This window comes from Hippocampus guttulatus, chromosome 11 (assembly GCF_054856545.1).
Source record: "Hippocampus guttulatus isolate MCC_2025c chromosome 11, RoL_Hgut_1.0, whole genome shotgun sequence".
Lineage (NCBI taxonomy): Eukaryota > Metazoa > Chordata > Actinopteri > Syngnathiformes > Syngnathidae > Hippocampus > Hippocampus guttulatus.
The window spans coordinates 16197975-16216516 of NC_141271.1; the positions used below are offsets into that span (position 1 = coordinate 16197975).

General features: G+C 43.1%; 3 protein-coding genes across 15 annotated transcripts in view; all 3 read right to left on the bottom strand.

The window, feature by feature from the left end:
- map2 (microtubule-associated protein 2) overlaps window positions 1-2613 on the bottom strand; it is a 43204-nt gene extending 40591 nt beyond the window's left edge. For all 12 annotated transcript variants that reach the window (XM_086123057.1, XM_086123060.1, XM_086123055.1 and 9 more), the window contains exon 1: window positions 2542-2613. The gene's annotated coding sequence lies outside the window, so the exon portion shown is untranslated. The remainder of the gene's footprint in view (window positions 1-2541) is intronic.
- Window positions 2614-6009: 3396 nt separating this feature from the next.
- On the bottom strand, window positions 6010-6990 carry LOC147198339 (uncharacterized). Its single transcript, XM_086124174.1, has one exon. The coding sequence runs from the start codon at window positions 6988-6990 to the stop codon at window positions 6010-6012; it is 981 nt and encodes a 326-aa protein (XP_085980300.1).
- Window positions 6991-7504: 514 nt separating this feature from the next.
- On the bottom strand, window positions 7505-18457 carry heg1 (heart development protein with EGF-like domains 1). Of its 2 annotated transcripts, none has more exons than XM_086124266.1 (14): window positions 18002-18457; window positions 13377-14331; window positions 12479-12996; window positions 11693-11806; window positions 11461-11583; window positions 11277-11380; window positions 10926-10981; window positions 9762-9922; window positions 9125-9259; window positions 8975-9017; window positions 8853-8890; window positions 8665-8752; window positions 8413-8590; window positions 7505-8301 (listed from the first exon to the last, which is right to left on the bottom strand). In XM_086124266.1, the coding sequence occupies exons 1-14, from the start codon at window positions 18252-18254 to the stop codon at window positions 8158-8160; spliced, it is 2910 nt and encodes a 969-aa protein (XP_085980392.1). In that variant the 5' UTR covers window positions 18255-18457; the 3' UTR covers window positions 7505-8157. The 2 variants fall into 2 exon arrangements, with proteins under 2 accessions (XP_085980392.1, XP_085980391.1); XM_086124265.1 differs by having other exon boundaries at window positions 11693-11809; window positions 18002-18456.
- Between the last annotated feature and the right edge of the window lie 85 nt (window positions 18458-18542).

The window sequence follows — 18542 nt, forward strand, 5'->3', positions numbered from 1 at the left end:
TCAGACGTAGTGTGGTAAAAGGAGAGAGACTGACATCGAGCTGGATCGAGCTACAACGTTGCTAAGCTACAAAGTTGGTCAAAAAAAAAAAAAAAAAGCATTCCGACTCGGACTCTATTTCCTTTCCATAATATAATTGTATCACGAACCGCTCTGCGATTCACACCCCCGAAAGAGAGCGGGCTGGTTACGTTTTCCCATCAATAATAGAATAATCGTCTCAATCACTAATCTCCTTAGAATCGCAGCAATGTATTCACACGTGTAACAAAGTCAATTAGGACGGCCAACGGTTATCCGATTAGCGGGTTAGGGTTCACCTTTTTTTTTTTTCCTCCGCCCAACTATCACGCCTGAGTATCCTGTGGTGCTTTCTTTTCATAAAGTCTGATTAACTCAAGCAGAGAAGACGTACGTGTCAGTCAAATAAAGTCGGAAATTTGACAAAAAGGGACCAAAAGGACTATACTGTAGTCCCCAAATGCTTTTACTTTTTCGTCCATGTTGTAGTAGTTCGTCCGTACAAACCGCATGTACAGAGCAGGATAGATTAACATAAAGGGTTGGAATATGTAGCCCCCTTTCACACCGCCTTTCTGGGAAATTGCCACATCAGAGGCGTGACAGGGCATTTATTCACTTGAGCTCTTCGGACAGAGACCAACGAAGCAGGACATTGCCAAATCCGACGTGCAAGTTCAAACAGGCCCTGAATACTTGTGAGATGGTGACAATTGCTTTCAAAACGGTGACCCTCAACATTTTTCCTCGTTTAGGATCAGAATGTTTGGTTTGTGCATAGACTAAAGCAACAAACGTTTTTTTTTCTTTGGGAGCCAATGAACTCTGTAGTAATAAATTGAGGAGCTTCATTTAAACGAAAGCAAAGCTTTGTCATCATCTTGCAGCATCTAAATGCCACTTCACAATGTTGAAGTAAGTTGAGGAGCTTCACTCAGACAAGAGTGCTTTGCTGCCCATCTTTCAGCATACCGATGCCAAAGAGCCATGTTGAAGTGAGCTGAGGAACTTCAGTTGGATGAAAGTAAGTAAATGCTTTGCCGGCATCTCTCTCGATCACAGATTTTTGATGGGTGGGTGTGGAACGTATCTTCTGGGTTTCACCATTAAGTTATCCGCCTCACTAGGTGCACGGTGAGATGAATAAAGACAACGCCGCTGCATTATAACAGAAGTGCACTCGTGCTTCACCGTCTCTGCTGGCTGACTGACAGTCCACCTCCTACAACATTGAGCGCCCACGACACAGCCGGTGATTCATCGGCCCAGGGATTCATAGGCACAGGTTTTTGCCACCCAGGCATTACCTTGACATTTATACTTTCAACACTTGTCTGGAAGCTTGTTGCTGAACACAGGAGGGGGGTGGGGGGAATATATGCTTTTTGGAAATCAGCTTGGGGGTAAAGGGAGTCTCAGTGGGTGTGAGAAGGGTGCTTTATCACACAAAAGTCACAATAGGAAACAGACCTCACCCACTTTTTATGTAATCGTGTGCGTCACATGCCACACTGAAGGTCTCCGCTACACTCAGTCATCACACCTTATGGTCATTCATCACACTCCGATGTTGTGCTTTACATTTTATCTTGGAAAAAAAAAAAAAGCAGACGCGAACGGAGATGGTCAGCCTTGTCCTCCAGACAGATAGGTTCGGTCCCAAACAGTAAGGCGGAGCCCACCCGCCTGCCTCCCTACCAATAACTCAATACATTGCAACATCATTGTGAAGACATTAACTGTGTCTCCATTGACTGCAGCCCAGTGGACACAAACAGAGAAATCAATAATCAGTTCCTTTATGGAAATGAGACGGGAATATAGGCTGCATCAATTATAGGAGAGCTGTATGCTTCATCTTATCATCTTGCCAGAGCCATTTAGAGGAATTAATGGAGCTGCCACAATTGATATTAAATACTATGTGCACTGTAGATATAAGTAGCATTTTTTCCCCCTTTGGTGTGGCTATGCAACCACAATATGACTCAGCACATGTCATGTCAAGTCATCTTTTATTGTCAAATATGCTCGACGTGCAACATACAGCAGATGAAATGTATTTCCTCTCAGATCCACTATTTACTGGATCGCTGTATGCACGGAGGCGCATTTCATTGAGAAATTGATTCAAGGCATTATACAAGTTCCCGCAGTACGTGTCTCTTGTCGAGGTCCAATGCAGTGATTCTCTCCTCAAAACCATACATTACGTATCTATCAGCACGCCTGATGAAACCAAAAGGAGCTACGCGCTCAAGTCACACATTAGAGATCAGCTTTCGAGGAGACGTGTTCTCTCAACTCTGATTTAAATCAGACAAAAAATATTGAGGAAAAGGGGAGACCAGACAAGCCCCAACTAGCAAGAATCAATCAATAACTGCGCTCCTGTGGACGAACAAGCCCGTTTAATCTCCTCAACTGTTATAAGCAGCCATTTAATTTTCTTTTTTTCAGTCAAACTTTAGATATTGGTTTAAACTGTGACTAAAAAAGAAGACGTAGTTGTTTTTTTACCTGTTCGGCGCAGCGTCCCCAATGCAACACCGGCTTTGTCAGACCACACAGTCACTGCGGGCTGCATTTACCGTAATGGCTCTATGACTAACGCCGATCTTTTTTTTCTAAGCCCTTTGAGGTTCATTACGGTATTAGATACCGCCCCACCTAAACATAAACAAGGTTTAAGTATCTTTTTTTTTTTTGTGTCTTGCGATAAGGTTACGTGTTGACACAATGATAACGAAGTAATTTTAAATAACTACATAACAAAACAAGGGCAGACATTTTGTGTCTGCACCGTAGGTGTTCATGTCACTTTTATATCTTCAGTTGCAAATGTAGCTCTTAAAATGATAATTGAAGACTCTAAATAGTCCTTAGGTGTGATTGTGAGTGCAAATGGTTGGTCCAGCACACCCGCGACCCTCGCGTTTGAGATCATGGGTGGTTGAATAAAATTGTTTTTAAATCAAATGATTCACTTTACTTGCCTTTTTACAATTTCCTGCTTACATTTTCAATCAACACGAGATGCAGTTGCACCTCTTTTTCATAAAATCTGAAAATCATAGACAGATTCATTTTTTGGTGGTTGACGAAAAAGCTATACCAAGTCTATTGGCAAGCATCCTTCTTTATAATAAAACTATTTTATAGTAACACATTTTTTCATTTTTATTTAGAGCTATTTTGGTTTCGGTTGCTGCTGTCAGTTAAATGTGCAGGAGAAATACATCTTGTAAGAAGAAATATAGGATCACCCCCCCCCCCCCCACACACACACACACACACTACAGTATTTAAGCACGTGAAAGTATCTGCCGCTTGTCTGGTTTAAGATTAAATAAACTGAACGCAGTAGTTCTGCCAGAGTTACATTGGAGACGAGAAATCGTCCGGTTCAAAACACACTATTTGTGGAACATAAAAAGTGAAACAAACTTTTAATTTTACTTGAGGCACACAAGTGTAGATGGGAGGTGTGAGCCTGTCTACCATCTGCCTCTTGACGCCCCCTGATAGCAGTGAAGGAGATTCGATTTCTTCGGTGAGGAGCAGAGCACCTCGACTCCGCTGACCTCCTTATACGTTAATCATCATTATTGCCGAAATGACCCGACGTTCGTTTGTCCTGCCACAATTAGCTTAGGTCGGTGCCATCACATTAACGTCTTAGCTTGAGGACATATTTTACAGCCCTAAGTATTGAGTAGTGCAGTACTGCACCATGTACTGTCCATCCAGATTAATTTGCATGTTCTTGAAACCACCTTGCTGACAGTATCGATCAAAATATAATATTGATTCTTTCAATAAAGTGTTTTTAAAAATTGTACTGGCTTACCTAATAAACAGTACAGTGAGTGTAGAAAGTGCCTTGATTAAACCCCATGGATGAAAAATATGGTGATGCGGGAATCTCACTGCTTTGAATGTTTGAATCTGGTGATGTCATATATATTTTTCTTCTGTTCTCAAGTTGATCCACTCGAATAAGTGATTCGTCTTTTGGGGATTTAAAAAAAATGCAAAAATCCAATGAAAAAAAAGCAAACCACAAAGTATTATTTAATCATTCGATCCTGGCTGAAATGAAGATACCGAATTGTCTGACTTTAAAGTATCTGTTACATTGCATTTTTGAAAAATAGATAGGCCGAGATGAAATAGTTACATTTTTCACTTTGCATAGTATACGTGAATGGATTCCATTTTCTTGTTATTCACTTCGTCTTGGGTCTCCTGTGCAGTCTGACCTCATCTTGCGCTTCGTCAGAGGCGCTGCCAGCCGTGGCCTTGGAGTCCAGATACTTCCACAGGTGTCTGAGCAGGGCCCGTTTTCAAGAATGACGTTGACTTGGAGGAAATGTTTAACAAATTCCTATGAGGGACGTTTTTCAGGGTCTCTGGACTCTAAAACACAAAATTGTCTCAGTTTTTCCAACTGCTGGCTGCAACGAAGTGGGGTGATCTCTCTGAGCACCCTCCTTTATGACCGCTTTTTTCGGGTGTTTTTGTTACATGCTTGGACTGGGACTCTTATACCGCATTCGCTAGCGCAGTTTTCCCACATCACCTGCTTCGAAGTAAGGGAAGTACTCTTTAGATCTGCATCCTTTTGGGTATAAGGAGGAGAAACTGTGATAAGGGACGAGCGATGCACGTCAGCACCACCTGTCGCACGTGGACACATTCAGTGGGCAAACTTTGGCTATTACAATTAGAGACTATGCACATGTCTGATACCCCTGAGAAGATGAAGGCCACCCGGGGAGCAGCTATCAGTTCATTGGAGTGCAGGATAGCGTGTTGGCCTTCAGATGCAAGTGAGGAGCACAAAGGGCTGACAGGGGGGCTTTCTGAGGGAGAACCGCGGAGAGGTCCAGCCACATCTGAAATCGCCCACCTTCTGTTGATCTAGTCTGAAACTCCACTGATGTGCTCTGCATCGTGGACTACTCACATACGCAAGTAGAAACACATTCTCGTTTGAATGTAAATAAAAGTCAGTACCATTTAAATGTAATTAGAATGCAATTCAGACGAGTCAATTGAACATACAAGTGTCAGAAATTTAAACGACTCGACGTTCCCCCTGTAATGACATCATTTTCTGGTTTTTCTTTCTTTTTTCTCTCAATCCGTTTTTCATCATTATTTTCTCGTCACATCAACAACCTAAGAAGAGATAAGAATAATTTTAAAAAACACAAGTTGCATTTTTAGCTTTTAAGGTTGAATGACAGCTACCAAAAGTAATTAGTCAATCAAGTCTGAAAGGTAGAAGAAGTCGCTTCACACTCAATCGAGGAAAATGAACGGTTACTTACGTCGCTAATTAAAGCTCATACATCCACACAGTCGTGTAGCTTTTCCACGCTGCTGAACCTTTACCAAACATTCTTTGTTTGTTGACAGTTGGATCGACACCGGTCCAGGTGAGCCGGTGACAACTGACACGATGCCTTCGCGTCCTCTTCCAGCGCACCGATTTGTGAGGTGCTTTGTGGTGCCTTCATGGAAACTCAGAGATTTGTCAACCACTGTTAAAAAAATGTCAAGATGTTTTACTATGTCTCACTGTCACGAAATGCCATATTGTCATTGTGGATTCTGATGTGTTCTGATTTAAGTTTGGTATAAACTGATTTTACAAAACTCCGAAACGGTTGTCGGCAGAGTACAGGTACCTCCATTTTAGGAGAAACAGATACTGTATTATGTTCCTCATTATTCATCAATTCAAGTGAACTGGTTCGGGAAATGTATATCAGATTTTAATGAATGATAAAATTGTGTGAACACAGTTTGACCATTTACCAACAATTACGTCTGATTATAGTATTCCGTATAAAGTATAAAGAGGTCAAAAGGAAGCGACATGCTACAGCAGTGATTTGTTTTCTTCCACCAAATGCTGGGACAGAAATATCAACATAAATATCAAATCCTTTCAGTGATAACACCAGTGACAGTATTGCCTTATGTCCCACTGGAGCACACAATGAGGTCATTTGTTTCTGTGTCAACTCCACACATGGATTTGAGGGCCCTCCATAAAGTCATCGCTCTTTGCCTAAACATTGATTGACCAAGACTCAGGTTGACTGTTGTGCTAAATACGTATACTGTGCTGATCGTGTAACTGAAATGGGGGCCCATGTAGAAATTTTGTGAATATAACAGGGTGAAAGAATTTAAAAAATAATAACTCGCACAGAAACAGAACATGACACATTGAGAGATTCCAGTCACGGTGACCCATAAGTGTGCCCTAAGTCTTGAACTGGGGAAGGCAATGCCATTCTTTGCCACACTTCTCATATGACCCTGCAAGTATCGAAAGGTGATGCAGCTGGTAACGATCATAAAACATAAAACTGTCCACATGTACACCCAGGACACGATGAATCTAATTTGACTTATAAGGAAAATGGGGTAAGTGAAGCGAATCGGGTTCCATATCACAGTGTCGTTGGCGTTAGGGAGACCCGCAGGCCCGTCATACGCAAGAATGGCAATTCCTAAAGCCGAGTTATTGAACAAAATCACAAGATCAAGAAGACTAGCTATGAAAGTGGCAACCTTGATGTTTCTCTTCAGCCAAATCAGCGGTGCGCCTCGTGGAGGGACGATATGGATGAAGAAGTAGAAGTTCAGCCAAACGTAGGCGCTCATGCTGTTGTGCACAAAGTGCTGCATCATCAACCACAGCACAAATGATGCCGTCAAGGTTAGATAAGCGTCCAGAGCGAAGTTCAGCGTTAAAAAGACCACATACAAAATGGAGCACCACATGATGTATTCCAAGATTGTCTTCAAAGGCTGCTTGAGTCTTTGACTGTTGCCTAGCGGGTTAGCCAAGCAAAATAGAAAGAAAAAGATCACGGCGAGGGTGAAAAGGACAAGTGGGCCGTTGATTAAAAAGAATTCCAGCCCACTGATATCAATCCGTTCATCCATTGCTGGTTTTAAAATCTCAAATGATTCAAACAAAAGTCGAAGTTGCTCAAAGTGTCGCGGCTTGCGATGGACGACTTGACAGTGGAGGCAAGGGACTGGTGTTGGTATACATTTAAATAATAGGCTGACCTTTCCCGGAAGAAATCTCAATGGTGCGTTCACTGCAAAGAGAGCGAGGAGTTGACCTGCTGATGCACTCAACTTGGTCAGGGTAATTGAGTCGAACATGGAAATCATGTCGCCAGCCTTCCTGTTGACACAATGTTAGATCATTGCCACTTACAGTGCTGCCTGAAGTAGGCTACAGTATTTTTTTACACGCGAGCCCATCATTTTAGAATACCCGTCATAGACAAAAAAATAAATATCTATGCAACTTCGCTTTCGAGTCTTTTCATCTGCACGCTGAGGCACCAGCCAATCGGTTTTGTGAAGCACAACCCTATAAACTTCCCCGTTCATCCTTTTGACTTCTGTCAGCAGTCTTTGTCATCACGAATCAAGAGACGAGACATCTGTGCAATATGTTTTTAATTAATTAAATAAACACATCCGACTAAAACGCCAGAATGGAGAGGGGATATAAGTTGCATAATAATATTCAAAACAAATTATGCTACATCTTTACAATCCAACACACTTGGCACTTACAATACTGTACTTCTAGTACACAAATACTAACTCGGTCACACATAAACACACCGCATACACACTTAAAGCCACATGTTATGTCTTTCAGTGTATTTGATTGACATTTTCACAATGCCACATGTCCTGCACTTGAGCAATCTGAATAAATAAAAGCTGGTATCGGATCACAAAGTCAGTATTCAGTTTCTCGTAACTGAATTTTTTTTTTTCTTTTCAATCAGCGTCATCTACGGCAGCTTTATCAGCAGACTCGAACGAAATCGCTTGCACCTCCATGAACGTTCATCACCGAAACAAATGTTTTTGCATTTTCTCGTCTCATGAAGGAAATGAGCTTGACCCATGCAAAGGCACTGAAATGGGCCGAGAAGATTTTTCGGGGCACATTTTACTTGCAAAATTGCGCACTTGAGTCACACGTCGTCACTTGAGTCTTGTCAGTCTGCTGCCGAATGTCGACGACTGTCAGTCACCCTTGTTTCGGATAAGGCATACAGTGTGTGTTTGTGTTCAAGCTTAGAAGTAGTCTCTGCGGCGCGACTCGTCACTTATGAAGGATGGGTTCCATTGGGCTGGGTAAATACAAGAGTGGCGAGATCCCGGAAGACCAGTGAATGGGTACAAACCATTTCTCTCCAGGTCAGAGTTCCGCAACGCAGGCTGCAAGGAAGCACAAACACTGCTCTTTAGTTTTGTCTTTCAGATTAAGACTATGCTAAGCAGTCGGTGGTTCTGTCGAGTGTGCGTGGGAGGGGTGGGGTGTCTTCTTACAGAATAGTAAATGTCCGTCATTTGCAGCAGGTTCTTGGTGCTGCCGTTCTCTTGCATCTCGATGGTCTCCCGGCCCCACTCCATGGAGATGCGGTTACTCTTGGGGAAGTCGGCGTAGGGAGACATCTGGAGGTCTCCGCTCTTGAAGATGATCTTGTTGAGGTCATTCTTGTCTTTCCTGATGGTTTAAAAAAAAAGTCCAGGTTACAAGTTTTCTCATTCAACTTTGAATCAAGATCAAGAAAATCTTACTTGCAGCAAGTGACAATAAGAGCAATGATGAGGATAAGGAGCAGGGCGCCCCCCGCAGGCGATACGACAACCGCAATCAGCTTGTAAACTGCAAGGGCAAAATGAAGCACTTGAAACATCTGCAAATATTCTATTCACATGTTGCTCGATTTAGTTCAATGACAACAGTCAATCTTAATGCCGCTTACAGTTTCCGCAGTTGAATCCTCCAAATCCGAACATGCACCTGGAACATGACAAAGAAGCGGTCGTGAGAATGTGGCCTCAAGTCCAGTGTATACAAGAAGGGCATCAACAAATGTGAGCTTACGGGACACAGGTGCCATTTTCCAGCTTGTAGCCATCCCCACATTCTGGAAAAACACAGATGGCACTGAATAAGATTTTTGTTTTACACCGGTCCTTGATTATATTTTTGCCACAGACTACAAAGCGAAAAAAAAATAGACATAGGCCTTACCGAAGCAGGACAGGTCATCGAGGTTGTGTTTGTAATAACCTGGTAGACATTGGCATTGGGCTGTGCCGCTGACATCAGTGCAGGCGGAACGCTCAGGGTTGCACTGAATCCTCTGGGCCACACAGAGCCTCTCCACTAAGGGGGGAAAAAAACAACAACCGTGAGCACTCATGAAAACAAAGAAAACACAGATGACGAGTGGTCCAAAATGTAATGGGAAAAGAAAAAACACAGAACATTTTTGTGTTCTTTTCAATTCATTGTCCAGTTCTTCAAGGGTGTCAAACTCAAAGCCTGTGGGGCAAGATTTTGACCTATGTGCCATTTACATGGCCTACAAAAACTTGCCACAATTTAATTCCAACTACAAATCTAGTGTGTGTGCAGCTCAGTTTTCAAAAAAAAATTTTTTTTTCAGTAAAACTATCGTGGTACAAACGGAACTTCCAATATAGCAGTTAAACAAAACCAATAGTTTGTGTTAATATAGAATTAGATGGTGGAAGAGACTAATTTGTAGCTCAAATGCATCCTCTAGTGGTAGAATACAGCATTACATTCTCTTACTCATCATGTTGGCAGTAGGTTCACCGGTGATGGTGGTGCACAAAGATTGTCTTTTTTTTTTTCCCCCTACCGTGATAAGTGAGTCTATGTCGCAGCACCACGAGGCAGTGAGACTGTGAAGCGCTGCAGTTTTTCAGAGACGTCTGGATGCTGTTGTAGACCACAGCACTTGTCACGTCGGTGGACGTGGAGAACATATTGACGGCCGATATATGAACGCCGCCCTCTTCTCTATGAGGAGGAGATCTTTGAATGAGTCTGCATACTGGGTCGTTCGCATTTTTTTGTCAGCAGATTTCTCCGGGTGATGAGATAATGAAAGTTTGTCATCATGTTTTGAAAAAAATGTCTCCATGTGGTTTCGGTACCATAGCCAATGCTTCCATCGAGTAACTGTCGAATTTCGCCTTGAGGGATGAAGGTGAGTATAATGTTCTAAATTAAAAATACAAGAGTGGTTTGGGATGGATTTACACAATATTCAAAGTGGGATGCCGAATATTATCTAGTCCTATTAAAAATAGCAAAAAAAAAATGAATAAATAGTATATTATACATGTATTATAAAAGTGTCATCTGGTTATTATTTTGGGTTCAAAAGTGCATCAGCAATGCAAAAATAATCTGGGGTGCAAGAACAAATTAAATCAGTTAGATACACGGTATAAAATTTTCAGTAAGTATATTAAGTAAAATAATAAAATATCAAGCAAATACTTGAATAATGATACAACGGAACAAAGGTGACAAAAGGTTAAAAGAAAATCAAGTTGAATAACGACATCTTAAAAGTGTGCAAAAGTGTCGAAAAGCCCGAGTATAAAAAAAATACATAAATTTAAAAAAAAATAACGATCACAATCCAATCATTTCAGAATTGCTCTTGGGGCCCCCTAGTGGTCATGGGGCCCCAAGCAGGTGCTTCGATGGCTTTGCTTGGTACCAAAAGCGCAGCTAGACGAACTGCATTGTGCTCATTTGTTGACAAAGAATGATCATATTTGTGTGACAACAGTAATAAAATGCAAAGAACACAAAACTAGGAAATCTAGTCTTCTTGTAATAAAAAAACCTCAACAAACTGTCTTGCTAATGATGGCATGCTATTCCTGTAGCCAGTCCATCACCTATTCCTCCCACATCCTCCTCGCGAAAAGTCAGACAATGATAAACCGAAGCCATGCACCGTTGGGAGGAAATGTGTCTTAAAAATGAACTCATGTAATGAACTCACTTCTTACTGAGCGTGGAGCGGCTGTAACCTCGGAGGTGGGACAGGGAGGCGTTGAGCTGAGGCGGAGAGAGGACAACAGTGAGAGAGTTGTACATAATAGCCACATCAGCAGGGAGGAGAATACAGAAGAGCGCACCATCTGGATAAAATGTTGGCACCTCCCATAGTGAATGATGAAATATGCCTCAAAGAAGTAAGACTTGAGTGGCTGTTGTGAGGAACATCTATGACATGACCTATGATGACCTCCTCGTTTGTCAAGATGTCCATCAAGTGTTTAGTTTATTTTCATACCTGTATTCAAAAGAACTAAAATTCTACAAACTATACTCAGTCTAAAAAACGTCTCACCAACTGCATAATCTCCCGCTGGATCTCATGCATGGTGGCGCTCTTGAAGACAATCGGCTCATGTGACACCCCGTTCACACGGAACGTTCCCAAAAAGGTCTTTGCTGTGAAGGGAGAACATACAGTTGCAGTTCCCCATGGAGGTTTTTGCGTTTTAACGGTTTTTTCCCCCCCAAAATGTTACCTTTGGTGCAGGTACGTCCATTCTCCAGGTAGAAGCCCAGCGGGCACTCACAATCGAAGGAGCCTCTCGTGTTCACACATCTGGAGCCGACAGGGCACGGGTCCTTCTCACATTCATCTGCATCTGTGCACGCGATAATTTTCTATTCAACTGACGCTGAATCCCAAAGCTTTGTTTTTAACCTCACGACTCAGGTCATCTGGATTTGGTTCCGATTCGGATGGAAGCTCACCCTGGGTGCAGGTGGGGCCCGTCCAGGCCTCTTGACACGTGCAAGTGAACTGACGCCGTTCGTAGCCTGTGCATGTCCCTCCGTTCATACACGGGTTGGACGCGCAAGGGCCTCCTGCTGTTCATGGAGGAGACAGTTTTTATTTGGTTAAAATAGATCGGTCTTGGTAAATTACTATTTGTATCTTCACCGCAGGAAAAAAAAAAGTCAAGAAATTGTTTGTTATTTCAAAAGAATATCCAACTCGGCCTCAATATCGCAAGTACTGTTTACATACGAAAATGTTCCATTTAAAAATTGTGTCGTGAGTATCAATGAAGCTTTTCTTGTGATTTCCAATTGCGTGTCCTTACTGCTCCCTATTGTATCAATCTAACAAGAATGACTTTTTACACTAAATACCACCTTAAGTGCTCACAAACATGAAGCAGAGGTTTTATTCCCAAATATATATTTATGCACAGTTTCAACATGAACACTGGGCTGATAAAAAAAGAAAAGAAATAAATAAATGATTCAATACAAATGTTTTGCACATAGGTTAAATGAAAATTGCACCTACAAAAATATTTTAAAACAATCTACAAAAAATTTAATGCAAATCTATTGAACATAAAAGTTAAATACAAATGAATTCTACTCAGTGATTCTTTTTTTTCGCGTACCACCGCTGACACGGATCTAGAAAATCTACAGTACAAAGATCAAATTGGGTCAACATGTATCGCCGGTATAATAAGATTTAGTTTGTTTCAAAATGTCAAATAGCACTTGGTTCTTACTCACTTGTTGGAGCTGCCTTGGTGGGTCGGACATGAGTGGTTGTTGTGGCCGTCGCCATCTCTGTGGTCAGCCTGTCTGTTTGTTTGCGAGTGGTGGACGCAGCCTCGGTGCTCCTTGTTGGGCTGCTGAGGGCGTGCGGAGCAGTGGTTGGTTGACTTTGGGTCGGTGTGGCAACGCCCGGCGTTTTGACGCCCGGCGTTTTGACGCCCGGCGTGGCGATGCCCAGCGTGGCCGCGCTCGTTTCCTGCTTCGAGGTGGTGACGTCGGTGGGCTCGGCGCTCGCGACTGGCGATGAGGGGGCTTGGCTGGTGTAGGAAAGGGGAGCAGTGGGGGCTGGGGAGCTCTGCTGAGCCAGGGTGGGGTCAGTGGTTCCGGGGGTCGTGGATGGGATGGTGCCCCGGGTTGGAGACTCCGCATTGGAGATCTCGGACGTGCTAAGGAGCCTGAAAGATGAGGTGGCTGCCAGCAGAGGGATTCTGGTGGACACAGTTGATGTACTTGTATCCTCTGTTAATTCAAATCTGTCGGGAACAATTATATAAATGCATTAACACTTTACTGGAAACGCTGAAACAAAGCAAAAAATCAGCCATCTACGAATTCAATTCTGTAAGCATATCAAGAATGCTAAAAAATATTAAGGCATGAAAATGTCACCATTTGGGGAGGCTGGAGGGGGTGGTGCTAACATAACAATTTGGGAGAGCACTGTGGCAGCAAAATGAAGCTTGAAGTAATGGAATTGGAATTATTAATGGAAGTCAAACACACATATTACTGAAAGATGATATCGCATGACTCCTTCTTGTGACTATAGCTCAGGCTGATATTATAGCGTCAGGAAGAGGAGGCACAGGCGAGTCTATTCGTTCATTCATGGAGTAAAAGCACTTTAAATGACCTCTCTGTGACTGTGACTGCCGCGGTGGTGATGAAGACCTCAGTCGTTTCCTCGCGGGAGTCCTGCTGATTAGTCGTACTACTGATCGGTGGAGGAGCTGTGGTGGAAATAAAGCTCACAATGTCCCCCTCGCTCTTGGATGAACTTCCCTCCGTGCTCCAGCTGAGGCTCTGAGTGCTGAAGCTGACGGCACTGGTAGAAGATTCAGCAGTGGTTTCCACCGTGGGCTCCTGGTAGGACACGAGGGTGGGGCTCCTTACGGGCGGGACGACCGGAGGAGTGAATGAGAAGGATTCTTCCAGTTGGTCAGTCCTGGCTATCGTGGGTGTCGAGTATGAAGTCGCCTCTGATGTTAGGATGTGTTGATGCTCAGTGGCGTTTGGGGGGCCAGCGAGAGTTTGGGTTCCTGTGGATGTCTCTGGAAATGATGACTGAGTGAGCGAGCTGGTTTCTTCATTCCTGGTGGACGAGGCACTGTGAGTGTAGTCCTCGGTCTCTGCTCCCCTTCTTGATGGAATACTCCAAGTCGAAAGGGGTTGATGGGAGCTGGAACGCTCTGTCGAGGCCGAGGAGGAGATTTTGTTAGAGAAAGAGGAGGTGACTGACAGTAGAGCCCGCTCTCCAGCCCGGCTAATGGCGGTCGAGGTGAAGATGCTGTCTGTGAGGATTTGCGCCTGCGATGGGGAGGACACGACGTCTCCTAGATGGGAAACCGGGCTGTCCCGCCGCAGGCTGGAGTCCTCTGTGGACATCGAGGACACCGATGCTTTGCTGGACACACCAGTGGAGACGTCAGGCAGGTTTTGGGTTCGTAAGGCGACCATCCAGTCTCTACTGCTGCTACTGGGTTCAGACGAGGTGCCAACCGAGGAGGAGGTGAACGGCTCAGTGGAGGCACCAACAGTCTCCGGTGACCTGGTACTTGTTTCTCTCTGAGTTTGTGTTTGCTCGGTGTCTGAGGAAAAAGCAAAAGTGCATCGCTATTCAGAGACAATATTAAGTATGTTATGTAAGAAGTGTGTATCAAACTGGCCGCCCTTCGCATCAGTACCCAAGAAGGAGCTCTCGGTTTCAAAAAGGTTGGTGATTTAAGCTAACAATAACTACTCCTGTGTAACTACCCCCCGAAAAAATCATCGATTCATTTTCTATAGCACTTGAGCTCATTAGGTCGATCTGGAAATTGAGCCAATCGCAGGGAGCACACACAACATAGTTATATTATTTTAAATATTTTGGGTGTTGAACTTGCAAGTGAAATAAATGTATGCAAAACATTTTTTTTTGTTTCATGGAACATTTTATTGCAAATTCATTAGCACAGCAAATGGTTGTGTGACTCTTGGTTTTCACACTATCAACTTAGTCAGTAGCACATGCACTTCTATCAATATTCACTAGGGGGCGGTCTGGGAACCTGCATCCATCCACAGGGATGATGCTGTGAAGAGAACCGCTGTTTGCTGCAGAGCAGTGGCAACGATTTTGGGCGGAGGACAATTGGCAGCAGGGCTTATCTACTCTAACAAAGGCATGAAGGCCTAAATATGGCGGTGAATGTCTCTGCTGGGAATCAGTCGCTTCCTTCCTAAAGCTGAGTGAGCACAAGGTAGAAGAGTGTCACTCGTGGATCTGAGTTTCGCAGTTCAAAAGTTGTTTTAAGCCCACTAACCGCTGGAATTAGAACTGAGTCCTTTTCGTGACATAATATAATGAAAAAAGAATTACAAAAAAAGTCATGGTATCTGTGTTGTACTGAAAGCAATGACGGACTGTTAATACCCTATTTTTGCTTGAGGGTCTCCAAGATTAACTTGGAGTAACATGGCAAGTGACTGCAGGCTTTGTTTCAAAATGGCAAATGACCTATTTTAGTGCAACAATTGTACTTTTAAAAAAAATATCAAAGCATTAGCGCCACTTTGTCGCATTTTTATTCTTCACGAGCTGATGCCTCACTGTGATTTTTACATATCACTCGCACTAGTTAATAATAATAATAATAATAGATTTTATTTATAAGCGCCTTTCAAGACACCCAAGGACACTTTACAATAACAAATAACACAAAACAATACGGGTTGAGCAGCGGCAGCCAAAACGCGCCAGCGTTCACTCAACCCGAAAGTCAGAAAGAAACAAGGGAGGGAGAGGGGGAGAAAGTTTACTATATATTCGTAGTTAAACCGGGATCCATTGTGGGGGGGGGGTTACACAAAGAAGAGTTCTGGACCTATTGAAGCTTGTGAAGGGACTTATAAGGGAGATCACAGAGTAAAGAGTTGCAATAATCAAAAGAGAAAGTGACGAGACGATAGTAAAAGTTGGAGGCAGTACGGGCGGTGAGGGAGGTGTGGTTGATGTTGCGTAAGTGAACAGAAACTGACTGGTTTATGTTACGGACATTAAAAGGAATGATCGTATGGTGTCGAGGATGAGACTACAATTTCACTGACGGTGCCATTATTCAAAATAGACTAGCATCACAACAGCGACAAAGGTTGCTGTCCGAGTACGGTACAATTTTCATACGTAAATAGAATAGAAAGCAAGTCAAGAGCAACTTTGAGTGTGATTGGGGAGGGCTGAGAGACCACATGTTGGACACATGGTGACTGCAACCTTAATTCTATTGTATTCCTTCCAAAAACCACTGAATCATTGAGGATTTAAAATGACAAAGAAATACTACAGACTCGCCTGGAAAACAAGAAGGGCGTTTATGTAAGGAATGTAACTGAGAAACAATTCTTTTTTTTTTTTTTTGTAGGCTTTATTTAAGCATTGCAGAATTGTAAGTCATACTTAGGTCACATTTAGCACCAGAGCTACCTTATATTCATCCACTAGTGTTGTTCTTTTAACAGTTATTCACTCACTCGACAATACAACTGCTGACATTTACACAAAAATTAAATAATAAAAAAAAAAAAATCTTGACTATGACAAGGACATGGATTGTATAATTGACAATCAAGCTTCTTGAATCTTGGTATAGTAGCCTACTTGAGATCCTAAAGTCGTATCATTTATGATTTTTTTTTCCCCCTTCCCATAGTTTTTTTTGGACAATTTTGTTGCAATTGCTTTTAATGGAAGAGAAAATGTGAAGTATCAAACATTTTGATACGTGGTTGTATCAGTGTGGGACACGGACCACTCCTGGTATGCAGGCTCTGGCTCTGGTCGTGGTACGTGAAAGAATCAGAGTTAATAATGAATAAAATGTACAATATTTAAACATTAAACAAGCATTCATTTGGGGAGCAATTTTTTTTCTGAATATTTTTTTGGGGGTGGTTGTTTTTTTGTGTGTGTGTGTTTCTCAGAGTATTTGTTTCTGTTCTCACATGAACACTTTGAGACAGTAATTCATGCCTTTGTCACATCCCGGCTCGATTACTGCAATGCCCTTTACTTTGGAGTCAGCCAGTCCTCCATTAAGCGCCTTCAGCTGGTCCAGAATGCCGCTGCTCGCCTCTTGACTGGTACTCGTAAGAGGGAGCACATAACTCCTACTCTGGCATCCCTTCACTGGCTCCCCATTCATTTTAGAGTTATTTTCAAGATCCTCTTATTTGTTTTCAAATCTCTGAATAATCTCGCGCCACCTTACCTCTCTGAGCTCATCCGCCCCTACACACCTGCCCGGCGCCTCAGGTCTGTGGACCAGACTTTATTAGAAGTACCAAGAACTAAACTGAGGCTCAGAGCCTTTTCTGTTGCTGGTCCCTCTCTCTGGAATGACCTCCCACTGAACATTCGGCAAGCCTCCTCGCTGCCCATCTTCAAAACCCTCCTCAAAACTCACTTGTATTCTTTGGCATTCGACTCAGCATGACTTAGATTTGTTCTTGGTTTTACTGTTTGGTGCTTTCTACCGCCTTTATTATCGATTTGTCTTACTGTTTATTGTGCATGTTAAATTGCTCCATGTACAGCACTTTGTATGCAGCGATGGCTGTTTGAAAGTGCTCTATAAATACTGTTGTTGTTGTTGTTTTGGGGAATATTTTTTTGTTTTGCAAAAAATCTTTTCTGTATTCAGAAAAACAGAAAAGATTTTTTGCAAAACAGTTCAAACTAATCCAAAAAACAATCACCCCCCCAATTAAATTTCCATACCTCAAGTGAATGAGTTTTGATTCCATAAAATCCAATCAAATTTATTAGAATGAAGCTATCTAATATGCACACAGGATGTTTAAAGGTGTTTTATGTAGAATTTGCCCCAGTACATTTTTTTTAACATTTAACTTTAAAGTTGAACTGTTTTCTGTGGAAAATATTTTTTGAGTTACTTTACTTTGTTTTGTTTTTTATGTTTGAACTGTATATATTGTTAGAGCGGCTTACGATATTAAATCCACTTTGTTTTCCTTTTTTGATGAACACTTAGGCTGACTATGTTACTGTATTTATAGTAGCACTTGGCGTAAAAAAAGTTCAAGAACCATCTGAATAAAGGGATACTCTGTGGTTAAGAACCAACTATGCTGTGCGAATATGACAAAAAAGTATTTTCTTGCGGGGGGCAGATTTCAGTTCAAATATAACCTGACGCTTTTGGTGCAGGGTGAGGCTGCAAAGCACTTGTCACGTAGGCCGCAAGAGACGCTACTTACCCGAAGAGCGTGTGAGCAGCAGCAGGTCCTCCTGTGATGGGGCTGATGAACTCTCACTGGAGGGAGAAGTGAAAGAAGTCAACTTGTCCTCCGTGCTGCTCGCTCCATCGTTGCCGCTTGCGGAGTAAACTGCCGTCGTCCCCGCATCAGGACTGCTGTTAATGGGGGTCTCTGCCCCGAGGGGCCGCGGTAGCGTGAACGCCAGCCCCCACAGGAACAAGCCGAGGACGGGCTCCCGCGACCACGTTTTCATAATTTCAAAGAAGCCAGCGCGGTGGTCGTTGAAGTCGAGTAAAGACAGACCGGTGGGTCTCCCGGGGACAGCATGGAGCGGGAGAGGAAGCCTCGCCTTTTAGGGAGCTTCCATAGCCGGCGTGAGAGATCGGCGTTATGTCCGGTCGTATCGGTTGGGGAAAAGAAGATGAACGAGCCGGGGGGCGAGGCGGCCAACGGCAGCCTGTTATCACTGAGCGGGACCAGGGCTCCTCCTACTTTATTCAGGCAGCGCGCGCGCACGAACACGCACACACGCACGCACACA